Genomic DNA, 12106 nt, shown 5'->3' with positions numbered 1-12106 from the left:
TCAAGGCCAGCCTGGGAAAAAATAGTGAGACTCTATTTTGAAAACAAAATGGGCCATAGTTCCAGTGGTAATACATTTAATTAGCAAGCGTGAGGCCCTGGGTCAAACCCCAATATTAAGAATACTCAATGGTGGAGTGCTTGCCTGACATGCATGAGGCCCTGGGTTCAATTCCTTAGCACCACATAAGCAGAAAAAGCTAGAAGTGGCACTGTGGCTCAAGTGGTAGAACGCTGGCCCAGAGCTAAAGAGCTGAGGGACAGCACTCAGACCAAGTTCAGGCCCCATGACCAGCAAAAAAAAAAAAAAAGTATATAAATATTTATTACTATATATTTAATAAAAAATAAATTAATTAAAGAGATGGTATGGTGGGAGGTAGTCAGACAGACCTGTTTAAAACTGTCCTTCAATTACCTTTAGTAATTATTTAGTCTGACTACAATGAATACTAGGAATCAACTAAAATATATATTAAACAAACAAAAAAAAAAATCACATACTTAAAAAAAAAAAAACTCTATATATTACTAACCTCTTTCGAATTCTAGCATTAAATAGTGGTGCTTCAAAACGTGGATTTGTACCAACCAGAAGGATTACATCTGCTTCTTCCACACCAGCAATTGTTGTATTTAGGAGGTAATTGGAACGCAAATCCGTACTAGAAATACAGTATTTAAAATGAGTTTTCTTTAAAGCTGAAAACACCTGGCACTCCCCCAAAATTTCATGAAACACGTCTAAATTAAAACAAAGTTCTAATACTTATTATTAACTAAATCTCCTAAATTCTCCTTTAGCTCTTGGTTTCATTTTGGTCTATAAGTAAAATGGCATTGGTGACTATTTTGGAGAATACACTGTATACCACAAATGTCTTTTACACATAACTGTAACTGAAAGGAATAATGTGAACCTGGACCATAACTTCCTATTTCTCACCCAGCTCCTGCAGTGGGGAAGATCTCTTCAGTACATAAGATGTCAGAATCCACTCTATTCAGTATATCTTTCAGAGCTACCAGGGCTTCAGCATCCACCAAACCACCTGCAATTGCTGCCACCTCTTTACCTTGAAAGCTCTGCAACTAGAAATGGATAATAAGCAAATCAATGACAAACATATAGTAAGCAATGAGTTGCTCAGAAAAAAGAATAATTTTTTTTTTTTTTTGCTAGGTCGTGGGGCTCTGGGCTTGGGCGCTGTCCCTGAACTCTTCAGCTCAAGGCGAGCTCTACCGCTTGAGCCACAGCACCACTTCTGGTTTTCTAGTGGTTTATTGGAGATAAGTGTCTCACAGACAGCCGGGGTGCCCGTGGCTCACGCCCGTAATCCTAACTACTCAGGAGGCTGAGATCTGGGGATTACAGTTCAAAGCCAGCCCAGGCAGGAAATGTCCCTGAAACTCTTATCTCCAATAAACTACTCAGAAAATCGGATGGAGCTGGGCTCAAGTGGTAGAGCACTAGCCTTGAGCTGAAGAGCTGAGGGACAGACAGCGCCCAGGCCCAGAGTTCAAGCCCCACAACAGAAAAAAAAAAAAAGAAGAGTCTCATAGACTTTCCTGCTCGGGCTGGCTTTGAACTATGATCCTCAGATCTCAGCTTCCTGAGTAGCTAGGATTACAGGTGTGAGCCACTGGCGCCCAGCAATAATCATCATTTTTATGTACCAAGAAAGTAACACACTTTTAGTTTTATTATCTAATCTAAAAGTGCAAACAGTAGAGGTGCGTGTGAGGTAAAGCTGGTTATCATCTTAGAGGGAAGTCTTCTAGTTAGGAACAAAGGAGCTGAAAAATAAAGTCTAGAGAATGAAGATTATGGAGTTAGTTACAGGAAATGTGACCACTTCTGAAGTACTATCCCCTCTAGGCCTTAATTCTGTTTCTACCTTGACTTTTCTATCTAGAAAACTATTCCTCCTGCTTTTTTTCTTCTTTGAAATGAAGCACAAGGCTTCATTCATGCTAAGCACATATAAACCACTGGGTATGACCCAATTCTCTTCTTCTTCTTTTTTTTTTAATAGGTCATGGGGCCTGAACTCTGGCCCTGGGGACTGTCCCTCAGCTCTTCAGCTCAAGGCTAACACTCTACCACTTGACCACAGCACCACTTCCAGCTTTTCCTGCTTATGTGGTGCTGAGGAATCAAACCCAGAGCCTCATGCATGCAAGGCAAAGCACTCTACCACTGAGCCACCTTCCCTGCCCCCCAATTCTCTTCTTATGCTGACAAGATCACATTTATTTTTAGGATTTACTAAAACAAACAAATAACATCTTATAGGAAGGCATCTTGGTACTCGTTTTAGTTAGGTCTCTTATTCCTATGTGCTTTCTCTCAAATCAGTCCACAAATTGTACCTACTTAGTATATTTCTTCCTAAACTATAGCATTCTGGTAGGTAAAGATTTTGTGTTCGTGGTCTTTATATTCCCATATTTAGCATAACATCTAATATACAGCTCTCAAAAACTATCAAATGGAAGATTAATTATAATCTTTATAATACAAAACAGAAAGGAAGAGACCCATTCATTAACTTATGGCAAAACTATTTCTTAAAAGTTACACACTAATTATTTTACATTTCTTTCCTTTTTCTCTTTCTTCACTCCTTTTCTTTAATATTTAAAAATTTTACCATTCCAGCTACACGAGAGAGTGCATCCTCCCAGGAGGTATAGGTTAAAAGCCCTTTTTCATTTCTGACCATTGGCTCAGTAAGTCTTTGACGTTTCAGCCCATCATAGGCAAATCTAGACAAAAGAAACACATCGTTTATAGAATCTCAGTAAAGAAGCAATTATAATTTTTTTGTTGTTGGTCATGGGGTTTGAACTCAGGGCCTGGACACTGACCCTGAGCTTTTTTTTGCTCAAGACTAGCACTCTACCACTTGAGCCACAACACCACTTCCAGCTTATTCTAAGTAGTAAGTCTCACAGCCTTTCCTGGGCTGGCTTTGAACTGCAACCCTCAGATCTCAGCCTCCTGAGTAGCTAGGATTACAGGTGTGAGCCATCAGCACCCAGTCAGTAACTATAATTTTCAGGTTTAAAAATCTATAAATATACAATTAAATATACAATTGGTTAAAGTGACAACTAGAATAAATCTCTAGACATTACTATCCCACAAGTTTTTGTGGGATAGTAAAGATTATTTTATGAGCAATTCTTTTTTTCTTTTGGGTCCGGTCGTGGGCCCTGAACTCTGGGCCTAGGCGCTGTCCCTCAGCTCTTCAGCTCAAGGCTAGCGCTCAACCACTTGAGCCACAGTACCACTTCCGGCTTTTTTCTTTGTGCTTATGTGGTGCTGAGGAATCCAACCCAGGGCCTCAGGCATGCAAGGCAAGCGCTCTACCACTGAGCCACCTTCCTAGCCCTTATGAGCAATTCTTAAAACCAAACTACTATCTAATAAGGTCTGATTTGGAGCTAGAGGTGCATCTTGAGTGATAAGAGCATTTCCTATCAAAGTCCCAGGTTGAATCCTCTGCATACAAAAAAAAATAAAGTTTCTTAAATTTCTAATCTGAGTAATCTTAAAACTTACAACAACAACAAAAAGGTATGATCTGGAGGCACGGTGGCTCAAGCTCACAATTCTAATTACTTGAGAAGTGAGATAGGGGCTGGGAAGGTGGCTCAATGGTAGAGTGCTTGCCTCCCATGCATGAGGCCCCCTGGGTTTGAGTCCTCAACATCAGCAGAAAAAAGCCTGAAGTAGTGCCGTGGCTCAAGCGGTCAGAGTGCTTGCCTGAAGAGACCCAGAGTTCAAGCCCAACCACAACTGACAAAAAAAAAAAAAAAAAAAAAGCATCTAAGAAGTGAGATAAAGGGAATCAGACTCTTGTGACCACGAATAACAACAATAACAAACACCAACCAAAAAAGCAGCGCGCGTGTGTGGACACAAACAAAAACACCTCCATATCCCACCATGGTGAAAGAACAAACAGGTAGACTGCAATCCAGGTCATAAAGTAAGACCTAGTGCAAAAATAACCAACATAAAAGGACTGGCAGTGTAGTTCAAGTGATAGAGAGTATCGCTTAGTAAGTGTGAGCCCCTGTGTTCAAACCTAAGAACTACCCAAAAAATATCTCCCAAAACCAAAAGACATAGCTGAAAATCATAGAACTTGAGTACCGCTACTTTATTGAGATTATGTTGTGCAAATTCCTATATTTAACGTGAATTAACGTAAATTACTCTACTTTAAATTCTCTAGATGGGAGGAAAATTCTTTATATCCAATTTAATATGAAAACTAGCAATAGATCGATCCGGAATTGTTTTTTTTCCATTTGTATATAAAATCTCAGACTTAGCCAGTGCTAGTGGCTTATACCTTTAATCGCAGCTATTCAGGAGGCTAAGACCTACAGCATCACATTTTGAAGCCAGCCTGCACAGATAAGTCTCTGAAAGCATAATGCAAGTCTGGAAGTATGGTTCAAGGGTTGACTGCCAGCCATAAGCAAGAAAGTCATCCCAGAGTACAAAACCTGGAGTTCAAGCCCCAGTACTGGCAATAATAAAATGAATAAATCTCTCAGACTTCCATAGTATTATTTTCATTAACTAATTTGCAAATGAAAATAATGATTTCTCATCAAATGCAAAAGTTTAGTAAAACAATACCGGGTTTTATCAGAGATCCATTCTTCATTGATGTCCTCATGCATCCGTGGCAAAATCCTCATCACCTCTCCAGTTCTCGTGCTCACTATAATATTACTTCCAATTGCATCCATTACATCAATGGATTCTGTCTTTCTGAGAAAATATACACACATACTATGTTGTGAGAATAAAGTTTCTAATAGCTGATTTATAAAAAAAAGATTAACAATTCTTATTCTCAATTTCAGAAAAATAGTACTAAAAATCTTCATATTGTAAATCATCACCTAAATTCTTTTTTTTTTTTTTTTTTTGGGTCCGGTCATGGGGCCTGAACACTGGGTCTGGGCGCAGTCCCTCAGCTCTTCAGCTCAAGGTTAGCACTCTACCACTTGAGCCACAGCGCCACTTCCGGCTTTTTTCTTTTTATGTGGTGCTGAGGAATCGAACCCAGGGCCTCATCCATGCAAGGCAAGCGCTCTACCACTGAGCCACCTTCCCATCCCCATCATCACCTAAATTCTTAATGTGGTATAACCTTTAAAACTATTTTTCTGACAGAGATCAATTAGAAGGAATCTAACTAGTTAAATATGGGACAATTTTTTTTGGGGGGGGGTGGGTGTCAGTTGTGGGGCTTGACCTCAGGCCCTGGGTACTGTTTCTGAGCTTTTCTGCTCAAGGGTAATGCTCTATTGCTTGGAGCCACAGCTCCACTTCCTGAGATAATTGAAGATAAGTCTCAAAGACTTTCCTTCCCAGGCAGGCTTTAAACCTCAATCCTCAAATCTCAGCCTCCTGAGGAGCTAGGATTACAGGGGCGAGTGACCAGCACCCAGTTTGTTATTTATGTTGACAATCAAATTGCCACAGCAGAATACAGGTGGCTCACGCCTGTAATCCTAGGTACTCAAGAGGCTGAGTTCTGATGATCACAGTTCAAAGCCAGCCCAGAGGAGGAGGCTGCAATGCTTGGTAAGAAATGTACGCATTAGGGGCTGGGAAGATGGCTCAGTGGTAGAGCGCTTGCCTTGCATGCCTGAGGCCCTGGGTTCGATTCCTCAGCACCACATAAGCAAAAAAGAAAAAAGCCGGAAGTGGCGCTGTGGCTCAAGTGGTAGAGTGCTAGCCTTGAGCTGAAGAGCTGAGGGACAGCGCCCAGGCCCAGAGTTCAGGCCCCACGACCGGACCCAAAAAAAAAAAAAAAAAAAAGAAATGTACGCATTATCCTGCCCATGTAATTGTAACCCCTCTGTACAGTATGTTCACAAATAAAATAAATTTAATTAAAAAAAAAAAACAAAAACTAAAAAAAAAAAAAAAAGCCAGCCCAGATAAGAAAGTCTGTGAAACTCTTATCTCCAATTAACCACCAGAAAACCAGAAGTGGCACTATGGCTCAAGTGGTAGAGCACTTAGCTTAAGCTGGAGAGCTCAGGGACAGTCCCCACACCTCAAGTTCAAGCCTCACAACCAACAAGCTCACACACAAAAAAGGGGAGCTAGTTAAATAAAGTGTAACATCCAGTTGAAACTTCATACACAGTAAGAGACGAGACTATAAAAGGATCAAGACTTTTTTTTTTGGTCGTGAGGCGTGAACTCTGGGCTTGGGCGCTGTCCCTGTGCTCTTCAGCTCCAGGCGAGCACTCTAAGGCTAGAGCCACAGTGCCACTTCCGGTTTTCTAGTGGTTTATTGGCGTAAGAGTCTCAAGGACTTTCCTGCCCAGGCTGGCTTTGAATTGAGATCCTCAGATCTCAGCCTCCTGAGTAGTTAGGATTACAGGTATGAGCTACTGGCGCCTGGCTCATCAAGACTTTTTTTACTCCTTAGAACAGGTTAAAAAAAAGTGGTTAGGTACTTAAACATAGTCTCCTAGAAAACTACAATTTATTTGTACAAGTTCATCCTATCCTTTAATCTAATTACTTATCTTCAAATAAAAGAATGTTTACAGACCAAACCAATTAAAATTTAGGAAGACAATGACACGGAACCTTTTGAATAGCAGTCAAAAAAAAAAAAAACCAGGGGGGAGGCTGGGAAGGGAGGTGAAGGGTAAACAAAGGAGGAGGCTGCAATGCTTGGTAAGAAATGTACGCATTATCCTGCCCATGTAATTGTAACCCCTCTGTACAGTATGTTCACAAATAAAATAAAATTAAAAATAAATAAATAAATAAATAAATAAATAAACCAAAAACAAGCTTACCCAAAATGAAAGATAAATACCTTGTTTCCCAAGGTCGGGCAGTAAAGGCATAGGGCTTAGAGGTTAGGGCACCCACGGGGCAGATATCAATGACATTCCCAGATAATTCAGACATAAACATCTTCTCTACGTATGTTCCAACTTGCATTTCATTTCCTCTGCCTGTTGTTCCCAAATCATCTACTCCTGCAATCTCACTCGCAAACCTATAATATAAAAATTTATCATCAAATGGTTGGGTCTAGCAAAGTTATTTCCTAGGCATAAGGATAATGAACTCTGAAACTCTAAAAAGGTATTAGCTATTTTCAATGGCAAGAATAGTCCTTGAATTAAAAAATTCAACCAATGTTTGCTTTTAATTTAAGGTATAATATACAAACAGAAAATTGTACAAACCATATGTATAAGCTTGGCAAGTTATCACAGAATGTTTATAGATTATTAATTTAAAAATCAAACTGAAAGTTTATACTAAAAGTGAACAACTCCTCCCCCCACCCCAACAACCCATTAAAAACAGCTCATTCTCCTACTAAACTTGTCATTCTTCCCAGATGTGTTATTCACTAAATTTTAGGGCTAGTAAGGTCCCCATAATATTCTGGAAGACAGAAGGACAAAAAGTACCTGATGCACCGGGTACACTGAATGCACCTAGTCATAATGGTCTTTACCAATGGCCCGATGTTCTTGTCTTCTACTGCACGTTTCCCCTCTAAAAACCGGCTTCGATCACTTCCAAACATCATGGACTGGTCCTTAAGTAAATTAGGAAATAGTTAAATCTACTGCTGCTTATGAAATTAAAAGAAGAAAATCAAAAAGATTTACAAAGGTCTATCAGATACCTGCAGATCACATTCTCCACCCTGGTCACAAATAGGACAGTCCAAAGGATGATTTGCTAGTAAGAACTCCATCACACCTTCTCTGTATGAAAAATTGTAATATATATAATATATAATAATATAAAATGATACAAATACCTATCACTCAAAAAATTTTATTTATATAGGCTATTTAAATAATCTTCACAGTAAGCGGGGCACCGGTGGCTCATGCCTGTAATCCTAGCTACTAAGAAGGCTGAGATCTGAGGATTGCGGTTCAAAGCCATCACGGGCAGGAAAAACCATGAAACTATTGTCTTCAATAAACCACCAGAAAAAAACGGAAGTGGCGCTGTAGCTCAAGTGGTAGAGCGCTAGCCTTGAGCTGAAGAGCTGAGGGACAGTGCTCAGGCCCAGAGTTCAAATCCCATGACGGACAAAAAAAAAAAAAAAAACGATTAAAAAAAAAAAACTTCACAGATACTTTATTAGAGTTACTATTAGTTTTATATTTGTTATAGATATGGCAATATATCATTCAAGTAGGATTAAGAGCACAATGTAGAAAATGTTTTGTAAGTGTTAAGAATAAAATAGTATAGATTCTAGGAAACCATGCTTTTTTTCAGTGTTGAGGATCAAGCCCAAGGCCACTACATGCTAGGAAAATGCTCTACCATTGAGCTACACCTCCGCCCTGAAATAGTTTATTTTTTTATTTGCTGTATATGGGGTGCTGTTTAAATATTTCTATACATATATACAATGGACCCCAATCAAACTCACTGTATCATTCTCCTGTAACTCCCATGCTTCCTTCTTCTTAGAAGGATTTCAATAAATTTTATTATTCTATTTTTACACATACAAACTCTGACTACATTCATCCCTATTAAATCTTCAGTAGTCCCACCCTCCTATGGCTAATCCATTCCCAACAAAGTCTGTTTTAACTTTCCTATCTTTTTTTTTTTTTGGTCGATCTCGGGGCTTGAACTCTGGGCCTGGGCACTGTCCCTGAGCTCTCCAGCTTAAGCTAAGTGCTCTACCACTTGAGCCATAGTGCCACTTCTGGTTTTCTGGTGGTTAATTGGAGATAAAGTGTCTCATGGACTTTCCTGCCCAGGCTGGACTTCAACCACGATCCTCAGATCTCAGCCTCCTGAGTAGCTAGGATTAGAGGCATGACCACCAGCACTTGGCAATTTTCCTTTTGTTTTATTTTAGTGTAAATTAATTGCACCAAAGAGTTTCACTATATATCAGATATACATATTACATTTTGTTCAGAATATCCCCCTCCATTACTTTCTCAGTACCCACTCTCAAAACCTCCTATTCAGATTCTTTGTCATCATCATACATAGTTGCTATATATTTAAAAATTATTCATCCTCTTCCATTTCCCTCTTTCCTCTCATCCTCATGCATTTTTTCCCCCTGGTTCTGAGGATTGAATTCAGAGCCTGGGTGCTGTCCCTCAGCTCTTTGGCTCAAGGCTAGCCCTCTACCATTTGAGCCATACCTCCACATCCAGCTTTTTTTGGTGGTTAACTGGAAGTAAGAGTCTCATGGACTTTCCTGCCTAGGCTGGCTTCAAATCATTATCCTCAGATCTCAGCCTCCTGAGTAGGTAAAATTACAGGCCATCAGTGCCTAGCAGATAATGTCTTTTATTCTCTTTGTCCCCAGAGCTAAGGACTGAATTCAGTGCTATGCACTTGCCAGGTAAGTGCTCTTCCACTGAGCTAAATCTCCAACTGCAGATAATGACTTCTAACAATATATAATTACCAAAGTTGCTGAGCCAGTGGTGTATGCCTGTAATCAGTTACTCAGGAGGCTGAAATCTGAGATTCACAGTTGAAGCCAGCAGGCAGGAAAGTCAAAGAGACTCTTTACTTTAACCAGCCAAAATGCTGGAAGTGGAGGTGTGACTGATGTAATCGAGTGTCAGATGTGAACAAAACCGCTAAGGATCAATGCCCAACACCTGAGTTCAAACTCAGTGGCACACATCAACACACACACATGTGTGCGCACACATAAACCAAAAAAACTGCTGAAAATCTTCATACTAATTCAAAATGAAATTAAGAGAAGCTCAGTGCATGACTGATATGCACAAATCCCTGGGTTTGAATATCAGTATCATAACATAAGAAGTTAATAATAACCAGTCACAGCAGCTGGTAATACGAAACTGAAACAATTCTGCTCAGGCTGAAATTCTAGGAGCTTCATCACAAGTTGAGTAAATTAAGGGATTTTAATGGTGATCCCATACCAAACTGAATACCAAAATGTCTCAATTGATCACTTCTGCTGTGTACTCCTTTTTGTTGCTCTTAAAAGTAAAGCAGCCAGGCACCCATGGCACATGCCTGTAATCCTAGCTACTCAGGAGGCTGAGATATGAGGATCATGGTTCAAAGCCAGCCCAGGCAGTAAAGTCTGTAAGACTCTTATCTCCAGAAGTGGCGCTGTGGCTCAAGTGGTAGAGTGCTCACCTTAAGCTGAAGAGCTGAGGGACAGTACCCAAGCCCAGAGTTCAAGCCCCATCACCACCACCACCACCACCAACAACAACAAAAGGAGTAAAGCACATCAGCCAGGCAGCTGGCGACTCACACTTGTAATCCTTGCTACTCAAGAGGCTGAGTTGAGGATCACAGTTCAAAGCCAGTCCTGGCACAAAGTCCCTGTGAGGCTATTATCGCCAATTAACCACTCAAAAACTGGAAGTGGCACTGTGGCTCAAATGATAGAGCGCTAGCCTTGAACACAAAGAGGCTCAGAGACAGCACCCAGGCCCTGAGTTCAAGCCCCACAATCAACTCTTCCCCCAAATAAATAAGTAAAGCAACATCTTTCTAGTTTGACACTAAACTCCACAACTGTAAGATACTTTTAAACATCATGCTAAGAAGGTCTGATACATACAGACATGGTGGCACAGTCCTTTAATTCCAGCTCCAGAAGTGGAAGCAGGATTGTTGAGTTTTTCTAGGCTAGCTTAGACAAAGATAGAAAGACCCTATCTCAAACATGAAATAAAAACTAAAGGTCTGGGAGTATAGCTCAAGCGATAGGAGTGCCTTCAAACATGTAAAAAGCCTAAGATTCAATCTTTAATACTGAGAAAAAAAAAAATAGCAAGAAAGAAAATCAACTACATTAATAAATACCTGGCTTTCTTAGTTTTTTCTGAGTTTGTCAGGATATTCCAACCTTTCATTACTGGCATAGCACAAGCAGCCACAACCTAGAATTTCAAAGGGAAAAACAAAAACTTGTATTTATAAGCAAACTTGTAAATATAAGCAACCTAGTGTGCAAAGCATTAAATTACATAAAAGCATTAAATTATACTTTAAAAAAGCAGAAAGTATTTTTTTTAGAATTTTTTAAGTTTCCATAATCATAATGTGCTAATCTGACCTTTCAACCTTCCTCTAACAAACAAATAAGACATTGCTATGGTTTCATTATGGCCTATCCCCCAAAGATCCATGTGTTGAAAAGTCCATATCCATCTAATAACATTGAAAGATGGAGGGATGGGACTTTTAGGAGATGGGGCCTAATGAAAGGTTAACTGGACTATAAAAATTAATTCTGAGGGCTGGGAAGGTGGCTCAGTGGTAGAGCGCTTGCCTTGCATGCCTGAGGCCCTGGGTTCGATTCTTCAGCACCACATAAGCAAAAAGAAAAAAGCCGGAAGTGGCGTTGTGGCTCAATTGGTAGAGCGCTAGCCTTGAGCTGAAGAGATGAGGGACAGTGGCCAGGCGCAGAGTTCAGGCCCCACAACCGGACCTCAAAAAAAAAAAAAAAAAAAAAAAAAATTCTGATTTCTCAGAGCAGTTAGGTCTGTAGGAGGAAGTTCAAGCCCCACGACCAACCAAAAAAAAAAAAAAGAAGAGCTGGGAATGTAGAGTGCTTTCCTAGCTTGGATGAAGCTCTCGCTTCAATTCCTCAGTACCACATACACAGAAAAAGTCAGAAGGGGCACTGTGGCTCAAGTGGTAGAATGCTAACCTTGAGCAAAAGAAGCTCAGAGACTCTTGCCCATGTAATTGTAACCTCTCTATATGGTATTTTCACAATAATAATAACAACAACAATAATAATAATAATAAAAAGCTCAGGGACAATGCCCAGGCCCTGAGTTCAAGCCCCAGATCTGCAAAAAAAAAAAAAAAAAGTTCTCATAAAAGTGGACTTTCATGAAGCCTGAGGCCCTCAACAGAGGCCAGCTACACGTGTCAGTTAGTTTATAAAATAATCTCTCTGATATTTAATTATCATAACACAACAAAGACATTCAATACAATTTCCCACTCTGCTCTAAAACAGAACATTAAAAAACTGTGCTTCAGGGGCTGGGATGGTGGCTCAGTGATAGAGCGCTTGCTTTGC

At 40.0% G+C, this 12106-nt stretch overlaps 1 protein-coding gene across 4 annotated transcripts in view; it reads right to left on the bottom strand.

Moving 5' to 3' along the window:
• Ndufs1 (NADH:ubiquinone oxidoreductase core subunit S1) overlaps positions 1–12106 on the bottom strand; it is a 36149-nt gene that overhangs the window by 17020 nt on the left and 7023 nt on the right. For all 4 annotated transcript variants that reach the window (XM_042679144.1, XM_042679145.1, XM_042679143.1 and 1 more), the window contains 8 exons: positions 10876–10952; positions 7706–7787; positions 7485–7615; positions 6875–7060; positions 4660–4794; positions 2654–2768; positions 946–1091; positions 536–664 (listed from right to left, as the gene is read on the bottom strand). In XM_042679144.1, the coding sequence (XP_042535078.1) occupies positions 536–664; positions 946–1091; positions 2654–2768; positions 4660–4794; positions 6875–7060; positions 7485–7615; positions 7706–7787; positions 10876–10952 (1001 nt within the window). The remainder of the gene's footprint in view (positions 1–535; positions 665–945; positions 1092–2653; positions 2769–4659; positions 4795–6874; positions 7061–7484; positions 7616–7705; positions 7788–10875; positions 10953–12106) is intronic.

This window comes from Dipodomys spectabilis, unplaced genomic scaffold (assembly GCF_019054845.1).
Source record: "Dipodomys spectabilis isolate Male_0828 unplaced genomic scaffold, ASM1905484v1 ptg000051l, whole genome shotgun sequence".
NCBI classification, from domain to species: domain Eukaryota; kingdom Metazoa; phylum Chordata; class Mammalia; order Rodentia; family Heteromyidae; genus Dipodomys; species Dipodomys spectabilis.
This window is presented reverse-complemented; position numbering and strand designations above follow the sequence as displayed.